General features: G+C 35.9%; 1 protein-coding gene across 5 annotated transcripts in view; it reads right to left on the reverse strand.

Moving 5' to 3' along the window:
- The window catches only part of TECPR2 (tectonin beta-propeller repeat containing 2), a 153,351-nt gene that overhangs the window by 112,555 nt on the left and 16,977 nt on the right, over nucleotides 1-23,819 (reverse strand). For all 5 annotated transcript variants that reach the window (XM_072630165.1, XM_072630166.1, XM_072630167.1 and 2 more), the window contains 6 exons: nucleotides 14,308-14,588; nucleotides 6,729-6,857; nucleotides 6,102-6,233; nucleotides 4,499-4,656; nucleotides 2,062-2,374; nucleotides 477-609 (listed from right to left, as the gene is read on the reverse strand). In XM_072630165.1, coding sequence (XP_072486266.1) covers nucleotides 477-609; nucleotides 2,062-2,374; nucleotides 4,499-4,656; nucleotides 6,102-6,233; nucleotides 6,729-6,857; nucleotides 14,308-14,526 — 1,084 coding nt within the window. In that variant the 5' untranslated portion in view covers nucleotides 14,527-14,588. The remainder of the gene's footprint in view (nucleotides 1-476; nucleotides 610-2,061; nucleotides 2,375-4,498; nucleotides 4,657-6,101; nucleotides 6,234-6,728; nucleotides 6,858-14,307; nucleotides 14,589-23,819) is intronic.

Raw genomic sequence — 23,819 nt, forward strand, 5'->3', positions numbered from 1 at the left:
GAGGCTGGGGAGGGTGGTCTTCAAGCAAAGGCTAGTTTATCATTTGTCCATTATAATAGAGATTCCTTTTTGGTTATGAGTTGGATGAAATCATCTCTGAGATCCCTTCTAATATCTGATATTCTGTGATTAACCCAACAATACAAAGTCAGTCAATGACAGACCTAGAGGTAGAGAGAAACCGGATACTCTGATTTCAAGTCTAGGTTTCTTTCCTACATTCTAAACTCTTTTTTTCTAGGTCCAAAGATAACTTTTAAGCCCAAGATTTTGTTTAAGCACAAATATAGAATATTCCTGAAAGTAGTAAAAGACTACACTGAACAGAATTGAGAATTTTTTTAAAAATCCCTTTAAGTTGGTGGCAGCTGAAAGATTTTAAACATGCAAAATAAGAGTGTTTATATCTTACAATCCCCAAAATTATTCATGATTTAACTGAATAAATACCATCGCATTTTCCAAAAAATACAAACCTAATGATCCAACTCCTTCAGGTCTGCTTGAAATTCTTATAATGTTCCTATCCCCCTTTAAGAGGAATATTTCATTTTCAGTACAGGATACAGATACAATATCACCTGAACCTTCCAAACCAGCAATTGTAGCCTGTAAAAAAATGTAAAACCAGACCACTAAAGTAAATAGCATCTGTCAGAACCCCATGTAAGCAAGCAATAATAATACTTTATATGACAATTTGCTGAATGGCTTCTAAGGTAGCTCTATGAATGTGGGCACCATACTCCACCTCACTGATGGTGTGTGCTCATCCGTAAGTGACAAGGGCAGACCAGATAACTGCTAAGATTCCCTCCAATCCTGATGTCCTATGGAAAGCACTTGGTAATCATGCCAGGAAAGTGGCTAAGACATTGATACCCTGACAAATCAGATCCCACTGTTGGCATATACCCCAAAAAGGTAAAAAAGCTGGTGATCTCAGCCAAGATAGAATTTACTGTGCATCTATTCAAATAAAATACACATAAAGCATTTTTATTTTTCTTTCTTAGGCAGGATGTGGGGAGGGGTAAAGAGTCTCAAGAGGCTAGATGAATGTAGTTGTAGTACCAACATCCAAGCTCTGATTCTCTTCCCCTCCTCACACCAAAAAAGAAGGGAAATGAAGGGCTGTTAGAGAGATGAAATCACAAACTAGAGAGAATTTTGGGTAAGAGAAAAAAATAACTTCAATTCAATTCAATTAATATAGCAAATTTTCAATAGTAAGTGTTGTTGTTGGAGCTATGAATCAGTATAATTACATTTTTTGACCAGTGAGATCCCTGGGTATATGTTGGCATATATCCCAAAAAAGGTCAAAGACAGAAAGAGAGGTAGCAAAAAACTGGAAACAAAATAGATGCCTATTGATTGGGAAATGGCTAAAAAGAAACTGTGGTGCATTAATGTGATCAACTATTACTTCATTGTAATGAAAGATGAATATGAAGAATCCAGACAAACAAGAGAAGACTCATGTGAACTGATGCACAGTGAAGTAAGCAGTACCATGAAAATAATTATATACAAGGACTACAATGAAAAAAGAAAGAACAATAAAATCTAGAGGAAATGCTATGAAATTATAATGATCAAGCTTGTCCCCCAAAAGGGGATATAAGAATGTCTCTTTCTTCCTTTGTTCCAGAGTGGGGGAGTATGGGTGTGGAACACTGCATGTACCACTGAAATATGGTATTAGTTCTACTGAACTACTTTTCTTTCTTTTTTTAGTCTTTATTATAAGAGATATTTCTCTAGATAGGGGAGAGTGGAAGGCGGAAGTGGAAAGTGGAAAATGAGAGTCATGTAAAAAATTAAGATATCAACAAAAATAGTTTTTCAAAGTTTCAAAACCATGAAATAAAAATTATAAATAGAAAAATGAGCAAAACATTCTACAATTTTCCATTCTAAGCAAAAGGAAAGAGAAGGTATAGCAAGATAGCAAACATTAAATAAATAATATATAAATATCATTAAAGGAGAAACGAGACAGAATAAAAATCTACCTACTAATAATCTCTCAAACACCTACACAGTGCCTTTACTTACCTGATTTATAGTGTCTAATAAATAAATACTATATTCATTCCAGCTCAGTACCCAGCCATCTTGAAAGAAGCATGACACAAGCCCTAGGTGTTTCTCTGAGAATGTGCAACTGCCCTTGTCAGCTGGTTCAAGTCGAGGATACAGTTCAAAGGGTTTTACTCCTCCAGCAAATACATCTTTTAAGATAAATGTAGCCTGAACTGTTCCGTGGACATCAGACTTCCATAATCGTAGCCCAGGCCTTGAAGCATATAACGTGAGGTCACTTTGCTTGCACAACCCAGGAATAAAACATGCTCCAAACTTCCCCGTGCTAAAATTAAAGGGGGGGAGAAAAGGGAAGAAACCATATAAGAAAATTTCATTTGGGATTACTACCATTACACAGTTTTATCAAGCTAGGATTTGGTCAGTCTAAACTGAGGTTAATTTTTTCCCTTAACCACTTGTTTTAGATTCATCTTTTCACTCTATTCTCTACAAAGAGGATGTCAAAAACATTAACCTATTAAAATCCTTCAATCCCTCCTCTGCTCAAAATAGGGGTGTTGTCCTTTTATTTCTTCAAAGTTTATCAATATCAGGACTACTGTGGAATATAAAATTAATATGTTGGCTGGGTAACCAGTCTGTTTCAGTATTCATTTAGAAGCTTCCCATTAATGTTGCTGGGATATAGTGGAAAGAGAATTGGGCTGGCCATAAAAAATCTAGCTAGGTTCAAGTCTTGAATCTGCACCTAATTAGTGATGTGACTGGCCAAGTCATCTAATCTCCCTGAGCCTTGGTTGTCTCAACTATGAAGTGAGGATACTTGCCTTACCTTACTGTGTGCATGTGTGTGTGTGTGTATGTGTGTGTGTGTGTGTGTGTGTGTGTGTGTGTGTGTGTGTGTGTGTCTCTGTGTGACCTATTAAGCAACAGCATCACCAGAATCACCTCAAGGCTGCAAACTGTAGTCTTTACTTCCTCTCTCTCCCCCTTACCTTCCACTAAGTCCTACTAATTATTCTTCTGTCATACATCCACGATAACACTAATTCCAGGGAATCAGAAAGTCTGAAAATACTTTGGATGGTCACAGGATTTAGATCTAGAAGAGACTTTAGAGATCACCTATTCTAACCTCCTAATTTCACAGATAAGGATAACTGCAGCACATATAAGCTCAGTGACCTGTTCAAGAACATACCAGTATTAAGTAATAGAGACAGGATTTGAACCTAGGTCTTCTGGAATCTAATCATAGTGCTCTATTAAAATATTCATAGTTTACAAGAGAGGAAAACTATTTGGGGGAGGAAAGGTGTGTTGGTGAGGAAGTAACTTTTCCAAAGTGTCAGTGACAAGGCAGGGAACAGAATCCAGGTCCTTGACTCTTAGTCCACTGTTTTTTCCCCTGTACCACATAGCTTTTCTCCCCTCAGACCTAATTCTATACTAGGCCCTAGTCAAGTCATGGCTATATTAACATGCCTATATTCAGTTCCTTGAGCTTTACAAATCTTGTTCATTTGTCTACTAGTCACACTCACTTTACATAATAAAATGCTTGACCCTCAATGTAGTGCCATTGTTGGGGTTCAAGCCATATATTCAAAAGATGAAATCACTTAGGTTCTCCTTTTTTTACCTCAGTAGTCTCTATGATTTGTCAGGTGCTTTGCTAATTAAATCTCATTACATAGAGTTTTACATAAAACTCTGCTCTAAAATGAAGATCACCAGAACAAACTTTTAGTGAGTTGACACTACAGTTCTTTAAATGGCAAAACTCTAATTCAACATCTAATTGGGGATGCTAATTGGGGATGCTAATAATTGCAATACCTATAGCACAGGGGCTTTATGAGGAAAGCACTTTGAAAACTTTAAAGGACTATGTAAATGTGAGCTACTATTATTAAATGGTAATTTAAACTATTATGACTTAAAATGATGGAATAGTGGGCACAGCTATAAACTCCAATGGCAAGGGTGTGGGCATCTCCTAGGCCAACACTGGTCTACTCTGGGTAGTACTTGTAGATTACACAGCATCTTAGGCTTCCCAAACTCAATAAGGGGAAATCAGACAAATACGTACAAGAAATCAAATAAAAGACATAATCCAGAAAATTATACGACTGGAAAAAGGGGTAGGTAGGCTACACGCAAGGCAGGGGATAAGTTGAACAGTTGGGTCCTTACAAAATGCTAAGTTCTAAGGCCTTCAGGATACTGGGAAGATCTTCTAGAAGGGCTTCAAGAGCAAATGGGTAAGAATCACATAGGATGCGTAGTAGACAGATCATATGGAGGGGTAGACAATGGATTCACATTGATGAAATCAAAGATTCACTGAAGTATCTGAACATAGGACTTATTTCAAAAAATCAAAGTAAGGACAGAGCTCTGACCCAACTGAGGTGCTCGAATTAAGGTATATATGTCTTACTTTTTTCTTGGTTGGGTTCCAACTTGCTTGACCGATTTCTCTTCAGTGTAAAAAAGCAGACTTCTCTGTAGGGTAGAGACCAGAAGAACTTTCTGGCTATAATCTAATTGCACAATTGAAGATGGTTCTTCTAATACCAAACTGGAGTTGCAGACTCCCTTATGAAAAAAGTAATAAATACACCACCAATTTTTAACTAAGACATTCTAATTTTGATAATCATCATTCTTGAAAACAAAACATGTCTACTAATTCAGAAATTTACACCTTGAACTTCATGCTTCAACACTTTAAATTCTGTGGCATCCCATTAGAAATAATTCTTTTGAAAATTCCTTGCTGGTAAGAACATGGATAATTTTATTTTTACTTCACAGTACTTTCTTTCAAATTCAAAGGGAAATTACCAGGTAATATACTACTATTAGCCCATTTACAGCTGAGAAAATTGAGGATGACAGGTGAAGTAATTTTCCTAGGGTCACTCAGCTACAAAGAGCCTGGATTCTAACCCAGGTGTCCAGTGTTCTTTCTACAAAGTTACAATGAGACTCCAGCTTCACATTTGTTCCTTGGAAGGCTTTTCCCCCCACTATACTTCTATAATAAAAAGGTCAGAATCTCCAATTATCTCAAAACGACTACTATAAATAAACTGGAGATGTGTGATATTGGCACTACACCTCAAGAAAAGTTTAACTAAAATTGCAATAATTTCCATTTATGTAGCACTTTAAGTGTGCAAAGCACTTTCACTATTATTGTCTTATTTGAGCTTCACAATTTGTTAGCATCTACTATGTTTAGGTGCCATGTCTTTAGCTGCATGATGGAAGATCATTATGAGGAAAAGCACAGTATTACAAATGACTTGCAGTAGGAAGAGTTGAGCTCATGCTTCTACCGCCTGTAGGTCCTTGGATGAATCATTTCATCTCTGAGCCTCAATTTCCTCATCTATAAAACTGAAACAATAATTGCATCACAGACTTGTTACAGGCAAAAGAAAGCACTGTATAAAATACAGAGTGCTAGGAAGAAATGCCCAGCTGCTCTTGTAGCTGTGAAGGTGGGACCAGGAATAGTTCTTTTAGCACCCTCCTCTGCTACCATGCTCCTATTTCACCACCTCCAACTCTGGGGTGAGGAGGAGGCCACTAACACGAGGTTTGTAGAGTGGCCAGCTCAACATCCACTAAAACCTTTGACACCTGTCTACAATTATAACTTAGGGAGTGTTTCCTCTCACTTTAAGGAACCTTCCCAAAATAATGTGCCCAAAGGGAGAGCCATAAATGTTCCATCAGAGATGCAGGCCACCCTCTTACTGAGAGAAGATAGGTTTTATAAAACATTTGAAGAAATTTTGCAATAAAACAATGAATAAAAAATTCGAGATTAGAAGGGGGTCATTCTTAAGAATACTTAGCTTAAGAATACTTAAAAATACATTCTTAATAATACTTAATAATATAATAATAATAATTCTTAAGAATTCTTAAGAATGACTGGCTAAAAATAAAAGTATTTAAGTTTGGGGTTTAAGGTTTTACAAAAACGTAAAGGTTAAAAACCAACATTTATAACCTTTAAAAATATGTACCTGGTCAAGATCCAAAGAAGAAAAGACAATTTTCCCTCTGTCATCTCCAGAGAACAACTTCATGCCATTGGGACTCCATGCCAAAGCAGTAATGCTATTTTTGTGAATACCAGCTACATCAAATCTTCGAAGCTATGAATAAATGTCAGTGAAGTACATGAAAAATAGGAAGATGACAGAGGTTTTAAGGCCAGAGACATGAATGTGCAAAAAATCATTTATGTGTGGATAAGGAAGAAAGAATAAAACTTATTTCTCTTCCACCCCTTTATCTTCATGTTTATATCTTTATGCTCATAGTTCTTACTGCCATCCCACATTCAGTTCCCAAATAAGTGGGAGAGAACCAGTCTCTACATCTCTAAAATGAGACTACTAATGGAACTTGTTCTTAAAAACATTAGAATCAGAATGTCAATTTACACAGGTATAATTTTTCATCAAGTATTTCATTCCAGAATAAAATGTGTCCAAGAAAACTTCAAAGCACTTTAAAATGATTAATTATTAAATTGTTCTGAATACCTATTTCCCAGATGATAAAGCATTAAAAATAAATCCATTAATATAAAATCCATCAGGAATTTGCCAAAATACGTAAAACATTCTGAAAGTTTTAGCACTTACCTGTTTATTTCTACCAGGCAATGAAGACACAAGCTGAAAGACTGCAACCCTTCCTGAGGCTGTGCCAGCTGCCACAAGATCATCAAAGCAGCTTAAGAGTTTAACAACTGTTATAGATTCAGTTTTCCCCTAATAAAGTAAAACAAACCTGTCAAACTAGGGAAACTATACTCGTCTAAGCATTTTAAAACTAAAATAAATGCAAAGATTACCAACATAGCAGTAGGTTTCACTTCGATGCAGTTTATACTAGTCTAGTTAATAAAAGATTTAATAATAATTGATAACATTTATAAAGTGCTTGAAGGTTTACAAAGCACTTTATATTTAAACCTCATTTGTTCCTCACAACATCCCTGTGCAGTAGGTACTATTATTATCCCAGTTTACAGTTAAGGAAACTGAGGTTGATGCCAGTTAAGTAACTTGCCCAGAGTCAAACAGGTAGTAAGTATCACGTCTTCTTGACTCAGAGTCCAACACTCTAACCACTGTACCACCTAGACGACCCTGAAGCTGGAGGGGATCTTAAAGATTGTCTAGCACAGCCCCTTCACTTCGCAGATGAAAAAACTGAATGTTATATTTCCCATCTCTGTTATAGTTTACATGTGTGTGCATGCATGTGCATATGTGTACATGTACAGATGTATACAAATGTGTGTACATATACACACATATAATATATGGCATATATATATATGCCATCTTTATTAGTAGTAAGTACCATGAGAACAAGAGTTCTATTTACTTTCTCTCCCCTTTTGTACAGTGTAGTATTTTGCATATAACAGAAACATAATAAATCTCTGATGAATTCCTAGTGAGCAAGATGATACTTTTTTTTATATACACATATGACTTAGTACCTAGGTCATACATAGTAACTACTCAAAAAATACTTGAATGATTATTGTATTTCTGTATGAGGATCAAACTGACGAAAAAGTGGAAGAGAGGCATCTTGCCCAAGAAAAAAATAACAATGAACTAAATGTGTGTTGAAATTAAATGAATTTAGGAATTAAGAAACTGAATTCAAATTCAGCCTCTGTCATTTACTTGGTACATGACTAAGTCACTTAACTTGAGCCGTATTTTTAAAGCATTTTGTAAAACATAAACCCATTGTATAAAGGTGTTACTAGTCTCAACTATTTCTCATTGAAAATTCAAAATTTTACTTTTTTCTGTCCGGAAAACACAAATTTCTGTGACTTTTCTGAGTTAATTACCCCCCAAAATAATGTTAAAGGTAGCAGGGAAAGAAAATAGATTCATGTTAACTTAAAATTTTTTAATAAAAAAAAAAAGGTTTACTTTCATTCTCTACTTAAAGACATAAAATATGTGGATTTTTTAAAAAATTATTTATCTTCATAAATCATAGACAAGACTTTCAGAGCTGGAAGGCATCCCTGAGACACCTATCCTCATTTCACAAATGAGACAACAGGAATAAAGAAAGAGGAAATGACTTCACCAAGGGCAGAGAATAAGCTAATAACAAAACTGGCATCAAAACTCCGATCTCCTGACTTCCAATTTAGGAGTCTTCTCACACTCTATGTTTTTTTGCAGTTTCTATTTATAATTTTGCTTCAAAAAGTAATTGGAAAACCACTTTCACAAATAATGTCTTTTAAAATTTGGAAAAAAAATGTTTAGGTTCTTGTTTTTTCATTTTTTTTTTGAAAAAAAATTTTTGAGAAAAAGTTAGACCCCCCAAGAACATAAATGTTGCAAATTACGTTTCTAAATGGGTCAAAGTCTGCTTAACAGTAAAATTCCATTTTTATGGAACATATTAAAGTTGAGGTCATTCAATAAACAGATTTTCTCAAAAAAGGAAAATTTATAATTTACTTTAAGCAGTTTGTTAAGAAAAAACATACTCTGAAATGAATCACTAACCCACTATGTGATTTTTGACAACTCACTTTCCCTTTAAGGGCCTCAGTTTTCTCAAATCTAAAATTAAGTACCTGGGCTAGATTTCTTTCATTTACTCACTTCAATTCATTCGACCAACAAAAAACTATTTTCTCTTCTTCCCACCTCCCACCCTTTAAAAAAAAATGAAAAAGAAACTGGGCTAAATTTCTTTTTTTTTCTTTAATTAATTTATTTAACTTTTAACATTCATTTTCACAAAATTTTGGGTTCCAAATTTTCTCCCTATTTGTCCCCTCTCCCCACCCCAAAACACCAAGCATTCTAATTACCCCTATCACCAATCTGCCCTCTCTTCTATCATCCCTCCCTTCCCTTGTCCCCATCTTCTCTTTTGTCCTGTAGGGCCAGATAACTTTCTATACCCCTTTACCTGTGTTTCTTATTTCCTAGTAGCAAGAACAGTACTCCACAGTTGTTCCTAAAACTTTTGAGTTCCAATTTCTCTTCATCCCTCCCTCCCCACTCATTCCCTTTGGAAGGCAAGCAATTCAATATAGGCCATATCTGTGTAGTTTTGCAGATGACTTCCATAATAGTCGTGTTGTGTAAGACTAACTATATTTCCCTCCATCCTATCCTGCCCCCCATTGCTTCTATTCTCTCTTTTGATCCTGTCCCTCCCCAAGAGCGTTGACTTCAAATTGCTCCCTCCTCCCATTGCCCTCCCTTCCATCCTCCCCCCGACCCTGCTTATCCCCTTATCCCCCACTTTCCTGTATTGTAAGATAGGTTTTCATACCAAAATGAGTATACATTTTATTCCTTCCTTTAGTGGAATGTGATGAGAGTAAACTTCATGTTTTTCTCTCACCTCCCCTCTTTTTCCCTCCACTAATAAGTCTTTTGTTTGCCTCTTTTATGAGAGATAATTTGCCCCATTCCATTTCTCCCTTTCTCCTCCCAATATATTTCTCTCTCACTGCTTGATTTCATTTTTTTTTAAGATATGATCCCATCCTATTCAATTCACTCTGTGCTCTCTGTCTCTGTGTGTGTGTGCGTGTGTGCGTGTGTGTGTGTGCGTGTGTGTGTGTAATCCCACCCACTACCCAGATACTGAAAAGTTTCAAGAGTTATAAATATTTTTTTATTTTTTATTTATTTTTATTTATTTTTTATTTATTTATTTAACTTTTAACATTCATTTTAACAAAATTTTGGGTTCCAAATTTTCTCCCCTTTTGTCCCCTCCCCCCACCCCAAAACATCAAGCATTCTAATTGCCCCTGTCACCAATCTGCTCTCTCTTCTGTCATCCCTCTCTGCCCTTGTCTCCATATTCTCTTTTGTCCTGTAGGGCCAAATAACTTTCTATACCCCTTTACCTGTATTTCTTATTTCCTAATGGCAAGAACAGTATTTGACAGTTGTTCCTAAAACTTTGAGTTCCAACTTCTTTTCCTCCCTCCCTCCCCACCTCTTTCCTTTGGAAGGCAAGCAATTCAATATAGGCCAAATCTGTGTAGTTTTGCAAATGACTTCCATAATAGTCGTGTTGTATAAGACTAACTTTATTTCCCTCCATCCTATCCTGCCCCCCATTATTTCTATTCTCTGTTTTGATCCTGTCCCTCCCCATGACTGTTGACCTCAAATTGCTCCCTCCTCCCCATGCCCTCCCTTCCATCATCCCCCCCACCCTGCTTATCCCCTTATCCCCTACTTTCCTGTATTGTAAGATAGGTTTTCATACCAAAATGAGTGCACATTTTATTCCTTCCTTTAGTGGAATGTGATGAGAGTAAACTTCATGTTTTTCCATTTCTCCCTTTCTCCTCCCAATATATTTCTCTCTCACTGCTTGATTTCATTTTTTTAAGATATGATCCCATCCTCTTCAATTCACTCTGTGTACTCTGTCTCTACGTGTGTGTGTGTGTGTGTGTGTGTGTGTGTAATCCCACCCAGTACCCAGATACTGAATAGTTTCAAGAGTTACAAATATTTTCTTTCCCTGTACGAATGTGAACAGTTCAACTTTAATAAGTCCCTTACAACTTCTCTTTGCTGTTTACCTTTTCATGCTTCTCTTCATTCTTGTGTTTGAAAGTCAAATTTTCTTTTCAGCTCTGGTCTTTTCATCAAGAATGCTTGAAAGTCCCCAATTTCATTGAAAGACCATTTTTTCCCCTGAAGTATTATACTGAGTTTTGCTGGGTAGGTGATTCTTGGTTTTAGTCCTAGTTCCTTTGACTTCTGGAATATCCTATTCCATGCCCTTCGATCCCTTAATGTAGAAGCTGCTAGATCTTGTGTTATCCTGATTGTATTTCCACAATACTTGAATTGTTTCTTTCTAGCTGCTTGCAATATTTTCTCCTTGACCAGGGAACTCTGGAATTTGGCCACAATGTTCCTATAAGTTTCTCGTTTTGGATCTCTTTCAGGCAGTGATTGGTGGATTCCTTGCCCTCTGGTTCTAGAATATCAGAGCAGTTTTCCTTGATAATCTCATGAAAGATGATGTCTAGGCTCTTTTTTTGATCATGGCTTTCAGGTAGTCCCATAATCTTTAAATTGTCTCTCCTAGATCTATTTTCCAGGTCAGTTGTTTTTCCAATGAGATATTTCACATTATCTTCCATTTTTTCATTCTTTTGGTTTTGTTTTGTGATTTCTTGGTTTCTCATAAAGTCATTAGCCTCCATCTGTTCCATTCTAATTTTGAAAGAACTATTTTCTTCAGTGAGCTTTTGAACCTCCTTTTCCATTTGGCTAATTCTGCTTTTGAAAGCATTCTTCTCCTCATTGGCTTTTTGAACCTCTTTTGCCAATTGAGTTAGCCTATTTTTCAAGGTGTTATTTTCAATCAGCATTTTTTTGGGTCTCCTTTACCAAGGTGTTGACCTGCTTTTCATGCTTTTCTTTCATCTCTCTCATTTCTCTTCCTAGCATTTCCTCCACCTCTCTTACTTGATTTTCAAAATCCTTTTTGAGCTCTTCCATGGCCTGAGCCTATGGTATATTTATTTTGGATGTGTGGGATATAGAAGCCTTGACTTCTGTGTCTTTCCCTGATGGTAAGCATTGTTCTTCCTCATCAGAAAGGAAGGGAGGAATTATCTGTTCACCAAGAAAGTAACCTTCTATAGTCTTATTTTTTTTCCCTTTTCTGGGCATTTTCCCAGCCAGTGAGTGACTTGACTTCTGAGTTTTCTTTCCACCCCCACCTCTCCTCCAGATCCAGCCAGCCAGAGCTTGGGATCTGAGATTCAAATGCTGCTTCCCAGCCTCAGGGCTTGGGGCGGGGGCGGGGCTGCTATTCAGTGTGAGATTAAGTTCACGTGCTCAGGTGGGGGCAGGGCCGCCACACGGGACTCAATTCCCTCAGGGGTTTTATGTGGAGACCTTCAACAATGAATCCAGGCTCCTGCCTGCTTGGGGAGCCCCTGTCTGCTGCCGCCCCCACTGCTGCCTCCTGAGGGGGCCTGAGTTATGGGGACACCCCACTCCCCTCTCTACCAGCCAAAGAGACCCTCTCACAGACCCTTGTCACCTGTGGGTGGAGGGACCTGCGTGCCTGCTGGAGATTCTGTCCCTGAAGCCCACTTGGATCTGCTCCTCTTGGTGCTGCGCGGCCAAGGCAGGGCTGGGCTCTGCTCCGGGTCCAGGGCGCAACAGACCTTTTGCGTCAGGTTTTCAGGTCTCTCTGGAACAGAAATCTTGTCTGCTCCGTTGTTCTGTGGCTTCTGCTGCTCCGGAATTTGTTAGGAGTTCTTCTTTACAGATATTTTATGGGCTGTGGGTTCGGAGCTAGCATATGTGTGTCTTTCTACTCCACCATCTTGGCTCCTCCCCTTGGCTAAATTTCTAAGACATTTTAAAATTCTATCTTGTAATTCTATGATTTTGCAATCCCAACTACCTCTGACAGTCTATGTTACCTTCAATTTTGATATCCTATAGTCCTATAAATATAAATTAATATTTACAAAAACATGAGTAAAAGTTACATAAAGGAGTCATAAACATTATTTAATTTTCTTTACTAATCATTACCATTTCATAAAATTTGTTTCCACTAAAATATTACATACTTGATTAGTATTACAATGCCAATAAAGCAGTGCACAGTTTTCAAATCTAAGATATAATTCAGAAAAGGAAGCCTCTTAGCACTGATATGAATGAACAGTTCTCCTTTGAAAAAATAAGGCCTTCCCCAATTGATAAATGGTCAAATAGGCAATTTTCAGAGGAAGAAATTAAAGATATCTCTAATCATATCAAAAAATGCTCTAAATCACTTTTGATTAGAGAGATGCAAATCAAAACAACTCTGAGGTACCACTCACACCTGTAAGATTGGCAAACATGACAGAACAGGAAAATGATAAATATTGGAGAGGATGTGGGAGAGTTGGAACACTAATTCATTGTTGGTGGAGCTGTGAGCTCATCTAACCATTCTGGAGAGCAATTTGGAACTATGCCCAAAGGGCTACAAAAATGTGCATACCGTTTGACCCAGCAAAATCGCTACTAGGACTGTATCCCCAAGAGATCATAAAAATGGGAAAGAGTCCCACATGTATAAAAATATTTATAGCAGCACTCTTTGTAGTTACCAAAAACTGGAAATCAAGGGGATGCCCATCAGTTGGGGAATGGCTGAATACGTTGCAGTATATGAATGTAATGGAGTACTATTGTGCCATAAGAAATGATGAACAGAAGACTTCAGGGAGGCCTGGAAGGACTTATATGATCTGATGCTGAGCAAAAGGAGCTGAACCAGGAGAAATTTGTGCACAACAACAACCACAGTGTGCAAGAGTTTTTTCTGGTAGATTTGGAACTTCATAATAATGCAAGAACTTAAAAAATAATAATAATAATAATTCCCAATGGTTTTCTAAGGCAAAACGCCTTCCACACTCAGAGATAGAACTATGGAATTCATTTGCAGAATGTAGCAGATCTTGTTCGTATGTGTGTGTGTGTGTGTATGTGTATGTGTATTATGTTTTGATTTGTTATATGATTTCTTCCATTAATTTTAGTTCATCTATACAGCATTACTATAGTGAAAACGTATTCAATAGGAAAGTATATGTAGATCCTATATAGAATTGTATGGCGTCTTGGGGAGGGACGGGGGTGGGGGGAGTAGGCAGGGGGGTAAAAATATAAGCTTTTTGGTAGTGATTGTAGAACATTAAATAAATAAATAAAAAAGAAAAATAAGGCCATTAGTTTTTCAGATTTTTGACTTCTAAGAAAGCAATGAAACAATAAATGGCTGACTTTTCTAGCTGTTTTGGCAGGGAGACTGTTTTCTGTTACAAGCTGACAAAGCTTGTAGCATAGGTTTCTGTAGCATAGACAAAGTGGGCCAAAGATTAATCTTCACTCTGAACTGCCAACATTACCAAATACCTAATAACTCAGAAATCTTTTGAAAGACTATTAAAGACTTAGATATAAGATGAAGATAAAATAAGATGCCAAACTGATTCCAGTATTTACCCTTTTATGAAATATGCATACCACCATTTTCTACAAAGCAGGATCTAACTTTTTAAGATATTCAGACAGACTGATTGATATTCAAATCCAGATCTTTTCCCACTATGCCACATGATTTTATTTAATGCAGCCTTGTGTTGAAAAACAAACTTACCTCAAAATTGTATTTTTTCATCTGATTTAACTGTCTGCAGTAAAGATAGAGCATCCCGATACTACTGCCCACTGCAATGTAGTCCTCGTTGGTGTCAAGTGCTGTGAGATAAACCACAATAGAGCGAAAGCCCTTTTGGATCTTAGCTGGAATGGCATTGAGGAGATAGTATAAGGGGCAAAACTCTTTAAACATAACTGACTCAGTCCCAGAGGCCATGGTAAAGATTAATGACAATGATCTTTAGACAAGAAAATGTTTATTTTGATGTCCAAGGAGCCCTGAGGAAAAACAGAAAAAAGAAATGTTAGAAATTTTTCCTAATGGAACACCAAAAATTATTATGAAAATCATAATTGAAACTCACATTTATGAAGCATTCTACAGTAATAAAACATCATTTCATTTCTCCCCTTCATCAACCATGAGATAAGCAGTGGTATAAATGGTGTTACACATGATGAAAGTGACAGTTGGCTCAATGCCAAATAACTAATGCAACAACAAATGAACTCAAATACCACATCACACCTATCAGATTGACTAACATGACAAAACAGGAAGATGATAAATGTTGGAGAAGATTTGGGAGAGTTGGAACACTAACTCATTGTTGGTGGAGCTGTGAGCTGATCCAACCATTCTGGAGAGCAATTTGGAACTATGCCCAAAGAGGTATAAAAATATGCATACCATTTGATCCAACAATACCCTTTCTGAGGCTGATTCCCAAAGAAATCATAAAAATAGGAAAAGAACCCACATGTACAAAAATATTTATAGCAGCTCTTTTTGTGGTGGCCAAGAACTGGAAATTGAGGGAATGCCTATCAATTGGGGAAACAAATTGTGATATATGAATGTAATGGAATACTACTGTGCTATAAGAAATGACGAACAGTCAGACTTCAGAAAAATCTGGAAAGACATGAACTGATGCTGAGTGAAGTGAGCAGAGCCAGGAGAACACTATACACAGTAACAGTCACAGTGTTTCGAGGACTGTTTTTGATAAATTTAGCCCTTCACAGCAATGCAAAGACCTAAAACATTCCCAAAGGACTCGATGCAAAATACCATCCACATCTAGACAAAGAACTATGGAATTGGACTGCAGAATGAAGCAGACTCTTTTTTCTTTTATGTTTTATTTTTGTCATGGTTTCTCCCATTCATTTTAATTCTTCTATGCAACATGACTAATGTAAAAATGTGTTTAATAAGAATGCATGTGTAAAGCCCATATAAGATTGCATGCTGTCTTGATGAGGGAGGGGGAGAAAATTTGGAACTTATGGAAGTGAGTGTTGAAAACTGAAAAAAAAAAAATTGGAAACAAAATTTAAAAATTAAAAAAAGAAAACAAACTGCCCAATTTAAATGACATTAGTAATAAAATTTATACTTTACATTATTTTGAAGGTACAGTCAGATGTCATTCAAAGGACCTTATGATCATAGATTTGGAGCTGGGGGGAACCTAATAGTTCATACAGTCCAACTTTCTCATTTTATGATGAAGAAGCTGATGTTCTCTACACAACCCCCCTCTCAAAAAAACTGGTAATCCAGTCTTTGTTTGAAAATCATCTAAGGAAGGGAACTCATCACCTTCCAAAGCAGTCTATTTCTCTTTTTGACAATTCTAAACTGATGGTAAGCTTGTCCTTATATTAAGTTGAAATCTTTCCTTCTGTAACTACTACCTATCAGTCCCAATTCTGATCGCTGGGATTAATTTAATGTGTAGAAGATATTCTGCAAACCTTAAAGTGCTATGAAAATATAAGCTATTATAAATGGAGGAGTGGGGAACCTGAACCTGGGATTTGATCAGTGAAGGCAGTTCCCAATAATGAAATTATAAGAACACAGATGAGCAACTGTTGTTCTGCTAGTTCTAAGTGTTAGGGAGTTGCAATATTCTCTCACAAAACAGAAAGAAATGGAAAATAAAATCAATTTAAAGAAACCTTACAAAGCTTTTATTTTGTGATATAACATGCTAAAAACTGTCCATTATTCTTCTTAATAAGATTTATAAATGAATTTACAATCTAACCCAGTATTGCTTCTGGCAGTCAGTTAAGTCAGATGCTTGTTGACTAAAGTACTTTTTAGGGTTTTTTACACTGGCTAAACTCCTAGATAGATTATAGTTTGTGTCAATGCCATTTCTGTTGCTCTTTCCCATTTTTTATTTTCAATTATTTTCTATAGTCAAAAGTTAAACTGTTTCAATTATATAGCATACCTTTTTGTATATCACTTTTTCTTTCTTTTTTCAATTAATTTGAATCTTAACTCATTAATAAGATCATGAGCTGACTGCACACAACTCACTCAGGGTTAATTACAACATCAGGAACAAGTCTTTTCCTGTCAAAATATAATCTTATTTCATTCTTTATGGTATTATTCAGTTCTCACCATTTCGTAAACTTTGGGGAAAATTTTAACAAAGTAAAATCCATCCTTCCATCCTTCCTTCCTTCCTTTCTTCTCTCCTCCTTCCCTCCCCCCTCCCTCCCTCCCTGCTTCCTTCCTTCCTTCCCTTTCCTTTTTCTCTCCCTTCTGTCCACATAGGGACATACCCTTACCTGCAGGTGCTCTGCTCATAGGAACATAAATTTTGATCACCGAAACCTCCCAAAATATCTTGGAGTTTATGGGCTAGATTTCTTTTTAAAGACCAAGCCTAAGCCAAATCGCTCTGGCTCTCATTGATTGGCCAACGACAGGTCCCAGCCCAAGCCTCATTGGTCATTGTTTGGGCTCTGATGGCTCAGAGTGAGTATAAATAACAACTGTTTTTGTTTTGGCCAGAAATCTTGAGGGTCTTCCCCTCCCAGACTGATTTTATTCTATGTTACTAACTAGAATTTATTTCTATAGTACTTTGAACTGGAGTTCTACAGAGAGATTATGGTCAAATGCATTGATTTGGAAGTCATCTGTGTGGCAGTCCAAAAAGAGAAGAGAAGGGCCAGAAAGGAGCCTTAAAGGGAAACCCATAGTAAGGGGTCATCATAGATGATCCAACAAAGAAGACTGAGGAGTGGTCAGGTAAGAAGAACAATCAAGAGAGGAACAAAATCACAAAAGTCAAAAGAGTAGAGTATATCCAAATGGAAGATGTGATTGGTATTGTCAAAAGCAGTACAAAATCACTAAAGATGAAGACTAAGAAACAAATTAGATCTAGCAACTTAAAAGCTAGCAGCCGAGAAAGCAAATCTAAAGAAAATTTTCATGAAATACTCAAGGGAAGAACTGTCACAATTACTTTGGAGCTTTGAAATGAGGGTCTAATTGCTACTCAGTTTTAAGTTTCAGTAGTACTTTAATCACTGGTCATGTCATAAAAAATTAATAATGTCCATCCATTCATAAGTCAAATAATATATTGCTCCAAATATTAGGCCACTGTCCTAAAATGAGGTATTTTTCAAAGGAAAATATTTATAAAAGTCAGATTTGAGAGAAAAAGGGTTGCTTCTACATTCAGATGAATACAGTAGGCTCCCCTGGTCATAAATTACTTTACCACATACAACTTTGACTCAATATGACCTCATTCCATTCCTATAAATAATGAAAAAACAGAGCCCATCAGTTTACATCCACTCATCTTTATAGATTTTAGAAGTGGCCAACACCATTAGGGTCATCTTCTTAATCAAGAAAGACTTACTAGAGCACAGGTATTACTATTTGGCAAACATCACCACATTCAGATGCCGTGCTAAAATAATTAGTAACACAAAAGAGAAGATGACAGAAACATGCTATAGTGTTTTCTAGGGACTTTTACTATTATGTAGTTGTCCCTTTGAGTGTTTACATGTAAATTTAGAAAAAAAGTGATACTGCAGATATCAAAGGTATAGATACAATTTAACATGCAATGAGCATGTTATAAATAAAAAGATTAAAGGAAAGATTCTAGTCATGAGAAATAACGTCCATATTGTCCATATAAGAATATAAATAACTTCTTGAAGTGTATGATGGAAAATGATCAGAAAAAAAAAAGTATGATATGCGAGTTCAATTGAAGTTTTATCTTGATCCACCCATAGAGACTTTTTTGCCTTCTTTTTTTTGAAATTATATACAACATATTTCCCACATTAGACCTATGTGAGTTCAATTGAAGCTTTCGCTTGATTCATCCATAGAGACATACTTTTTTTGCCTTTTTTTATAAATTATGCATAGCATACTTCCATATTTTCCATATTAGCCTTATTTTTTTAAAACAAGAAAAATAAAGTGAAAAAATTATTTGCACTCAAGACTTCATCAGTTCTATCTATCTGGAGGGAGACGGCATTTTTTCAATTCCCCTGGAACTGTCTTGGATCACTGCATTGCTCAGAGTAGCCATGTCTTCACAGCTGATCATCATTACAATATTGCAGTTACTGTACACAACAATCTCCCAGTTCTTCTTACTTCATTTTATTTCAGTTCATGTAGTTTTTGCTATTTTTTTCTGAAACCACCTTCCATGTTATTTCTTACAGCACAACAATACTCCATCACAATCATAAGCCACAATTTTTTCAACTACTTCCCAAATGAATATCCTCTCATTTTCAATTCTTTACCACCATCAAAAAAAAAAAGAGCTGCTATAAATATTTTTGTACATACAGGTCCATTTTCATTTTCTTTGATCTCTTTGGGATAAACATCTGGCAGTGGTATTGCTGGATCAAAGGGTTTGCACAATTTTGTAGTCCTTTGACCATAATCCCAAATTGTTCTGCCAAATGGTTTGATCAACCAGAATGGTTAGATTAATATTATTAGTGTATATTTTTCCCTCATCCTCTCCAGCATTTGTCACTTCTGATGGGTGTGAGGTGATATCTCAGAGTTGTTTTAATTTGCATTTCTCTAATCAATGAAAATATAAGAGCACTTTTCTTTTTTTTAAACTATTCTTCTATTTCTAAATCAGAACCAGACAGTTTTGATATTTACTGCCTTATAATATAGCTTGAAGTCTGGTACTGCCAAACCTCCTTCCTTTACAATTTTTTATTAATTTCTTTAAAATTCTTGACCTTTTGGTCTTACAAGTGAATTTTATTATTTTTTCTAACCCAGTAAAATTTTTTTGATAATTTAATTGGGATGGCATTGAATGCCATTCAAATTCAAACTGAACACATTAGTTAGGTAAAATTGGCATTTTTATTAAGTTGACTTTGCCTATCCATGAACAAATATTCCTCCAATTATTTAAATCTAACTTTATTTACATAAAGTGTTTTATATTTACGTTCATATAGTTCCTCAGTCTATTTCAGCAGGCATACTCTTAGATACTTTATACTGCCTACAGTTATTTTAAATGAGGTATCTCTTGTTATCACTTCTTGTAGTATTTTTTTTTTTTTTTTGATTTCCAACAACCTTTATTAATCTAACAAGTGCCAAAAGATGCACAAAAAGGCTGGGAGATAAAGTATCTCCACAAACATGGGGAAATAAACGTCCTTTTCGAATAGAAACATAATATACCTCTTCAAAAGTATAGACTCTCCTCTCCCAAATTATCATGTGAGGGAACTTAAATCTCAAAATAGGTGAGACAAAACTCAGCTGAAATATGCATTAGGAAGAGTAGGAAAGTCATGGTTTCTCCAACCCAAAAATCAGAGAGAGGAAAGAAAACGTTAAGATAATTCTTGTAGTATTTTATTGGTAATATATAAAAATGGAGATGATTTATATGGATTTATTTTATATCCTACCACTTTGCTAAAATTACTGTTTAGACTAGTTTTTTAGTTGAATCTTTAGGATTTTCCAAATGTATCATTATATCGTTTGCAAAAAAAAGATAGTTCATTTCCCATTCTGATTCCTTCAATTTCTTTTTCTTCTCTCCTTGCTATTGCTAGAATTTCTAAAACAATATTGAATAATATTGGTGACGCATAAGTTTCCCTGTTAATCTTTTTTAATTTAATACATTTTAGCTTTAGCTTTGTCTGAGATCCTAATTGCTAACCCTGCTTTTTTTTTACATCTGCTGAAGCATATTAAATTCTACTCCAGCCCTTTATTTTAACTGTGTGTATCTCTCATTTTCCATTTTTTCCTGTAAATGACATATTAAATTATGATTTTTAATTCATTCAGCTATCCATTTGTGTTTTATGGTTAAATTCATCCTATTCACATTCAAAGTTATAATTACTAGTTGTATATTTACCTCCACCCTATTTTTCTCACTATTTACCCTTTCCACCCTGTTTACCCTAACCCTACTTACACATATAATTTACTTCTAAATACTACCTTGTCTTCCTATTCCTTAATCTATCCAGCCCTCTAAAAGTTCCTATCTTACCCTCTCCCCTCATTCTCCTAAATCTTAATCTGTACATTCTTCTAAAAGTCCCTTCCTTATTTTATGCCCTCACACTCTTATTACTTTATAAATTTAGAAGGCTTTTATACCCTTCTAGATATATCTATATATATATGTGTGTGTGTGTGTATATATATGTTGTTTCCTCTTTAAACCAGTTCTGATGAAGGTAAAGTGCTAGCACTACTAGCTTTCCACCTCCACTTGCTTCTTCTAATCAATTCTTCCTTTCATGCCTGATTTGTATTAAATATTTGCTCCTTTTTACCTCCCCCTACCCAGTTTTAATTTTTAGAATCAACACATCTTACTCAGCTCATCCCAAGCCTTTCTTTCAAACTACCCAAGTAATGATGACAGTCATAAGAGTACCAATAAAATTTTCACCTATAAGAAGTAAACAGTTTGATCTTATTTAGTCCCTTATAAATTGGTCTTTAATGTTTATGTTATCGCCTGAATCTTATATGTCAAATTTTCCAGTGAGTTCTGGTCTTTTTGTCACAAATACCCAAAAGTCTTTCAGTTCATTAAATGTCCATTTTTTTGGTTCAAGATTATACTCAACTTTGTTGGGTAAATTATCTTTGGTCTCAACCCCAGGTCTTTTGCTCTTCAAAATATTACGTTCTAAGACTTACGGTCTTTTAACAGAGAAGCTGCCAGGTCTTGTGTGATCCTGATTGTAGCTCTGCAGTATTTAAATTGTTTTTTTTTCTTGTTGCTTGTAGTATTTTCTCCTTAACCTGGGAGCTTTGAAACTGGACAGACTGACAATGATATTACTGTAAATTTTCATCCTGGGATACCTTTCAGGTGGTGACTGGTAGATTTTTTTTCTATTTCTATTTTACTCTTTTGTTCTAAGACTTCAAGTCAATTTTCCTTAATAATTTCTTATGTCATATTATTGTACTGTATCTTGTATAGTATTATTGCATTGACTCATTTTGGTCATAACTTTCGTAGCCCAACAATTTTTATATTGTCTTTCCCTGAACTGTTCTGATCAGTTGTTTTTCTAATAAGACATTCTATATTCTCTTCTACTTTTTCATTCTTTCAATTTTGTTTTATTATTTCTTGGTGTCTTATAATATCATTAGCTTCCCCTTGACCAACTCTAGTTTTCAGGGAGTTAGTTTCTTCCTTAAATTTTTTGATGCCTCTTTCCAATTGGTTAACTTTCTTCTCAGAATTTTCTTGATTTTCTTGGATCACTGTTATTTTTTTTCCTGATTTTTCCTCAAGGACTCGTATATGATTTTTGAAGTCTTTTTAAAGTTCTTTTAAGAATTCTTTTTGGGTTTGTGACCATTTGATATTTCTCTTTGAGTTAGGGGTGGCTTTTTAAATTTCACTTTATTTCTCTATTAACCCAGATCTTCTCTATCCCCATAGTAGCTGTCTATAGGGTTCTTTCTCCTTTGCTTACTCATTTTAATTTTAATTTTGTTTTATTTTAGCAATTTATTATTGTAATCGGTTCTAGTTCTGGAGTGAGGGAATGGTGGCCCAGGCATCAGGTCTTTCTTATGACTTTTTTTTTTCTTTTCTGAGCTCTCTCTGGGGGCTCAACCATAGGCACTCTTCTCCATCCCCAAGCCATGGCTAGGATCCCCCAGGCATGCTATCCCACAAATACTTTTGCTCCCTATAGTCCCTCTGGCAGATGCAAAATTTATCTCTCCCCTCTGCGTTGGAACTAGGGCACTCCAGGGACTCCACTCTCCTGCAAAGTTGTAATCCTAGCTCCTTTGCCTTCTATATTTCAAGTCCTCCATTCTTTTAACATGAAAGCCACTAAGTCTGGTGTGAGCCTGACTATGGCTAAATGATATCTGAATTATTTTTTTGGAAGCTTCAAGTATTTTCTCTTTGATCCAGGAGTTCTGGAATTTGGCCATAATATTCCTGGGAGTTTTCATTTAAGGATCTCTTTCAGGAAGTGACTGATGGATTCTTTCAATTTCTATTTTACACTCTGGATCTAAGATATCAGTACAATTTTCTTTGACAATTTCTTGAACACATGTCAAGGCTCTTTTTTTTTATCATAACTTTCAAGTAGTATAATAATTCTTGAGTTATCTCTCCTTGATCTATTTTACAGATCAGTTTTTTTAACAAGTTATTTCACATTTTATTTTTTTTCATTCTTTTGACTTAGTTTTATTCTTTCTTGATGTCTCATGGAATCATCAACTTTCACTTGCCCAATTCTGCTTTTTTAAGGAGTTTTCTTCAATGGATTTTTGTACTTCATTTACCAAGCTATTATTTCTCTTTTTGTAACTTTCTTGCATAATTCTCATTTAACTTTCCAATTTTTCCTCTACCACTCTTATCTTTTCTTTAAGCCTTCCAAGAACTCTTGTTAGGCTTGGGTCCAGTTAGCATTCATCTTTAAGGCTTTTTTTTTTTTTTTTGTAGCTGTTTTCACATTGTTGTCTTCTTCTGAGTTTGTGTCCTGGTCTTGCCTGCCGCTGTAGTTGGTTTTTCTATGATTAAATTCTTTTGTTGTTATTGTTTGCTAATTTTTCCAGTCTATTTCTTGACTTTAAAGTTTATCATAAAGTTGGGCTCTGCTCACCTTGGGGATGGGGAGGCACTGTCCCAAGGTTCACATTTCTTCATGCATCTGTTTTCAGAACTAGTTCTTTGAGGGTCTGCAAGTTTTTGGCGCCTCCAAGGCAGTATGATCCTGGAAGAGGCATGTTCTTCTGGTCTCCATACTGGATTTTTACCCAGGAAGTGTCCCTGTTTCCCTGCAGCCACATGCACTAGCTCTCCTCTTTGCTTTGCAACAGTGATCAGGGCCCCAGCTCCATTTTGACTGACCACCACTACTCCGTTCTGTCCTGGAACTGCAACCCAGAACTGTATATGGCCAAGAAAGTTGCCAATCTGTGCCAGCTGTACCCAGTGCCAGCAAAGGGTCTTTTGTAATCTCTGACCAGTTGTTCAACCATCTAGTGTCTCTGGGTGAAGAGTTCCTGAAGTTACTGCTGATGCTGAGGCTGCTGTTGATTGCATATATGGGCTCTACACAGGCTTCCAGCCTATACAGGAGATTTCTCCTGCCAACCTCATAAGTTTTCTTTTTTTCTCCAAAATTTAT

Source organism: Notamacropus eugenii, chromosome 1 (genome assembly GCF_028372415.1).
Source record: "Notamacropus eugenii isolate mMacEug1 chromosome 1, mMacEug1.pri_v2, whole genome shotgun sequence".
NCBI classification, from domain to species: domain Eukaryota; kingdom Metazoa; phylum Chordata; class Mammalia; order Diprotodontia; family Macropodidae; genus Notamacropus; species Notamacropus eugenii.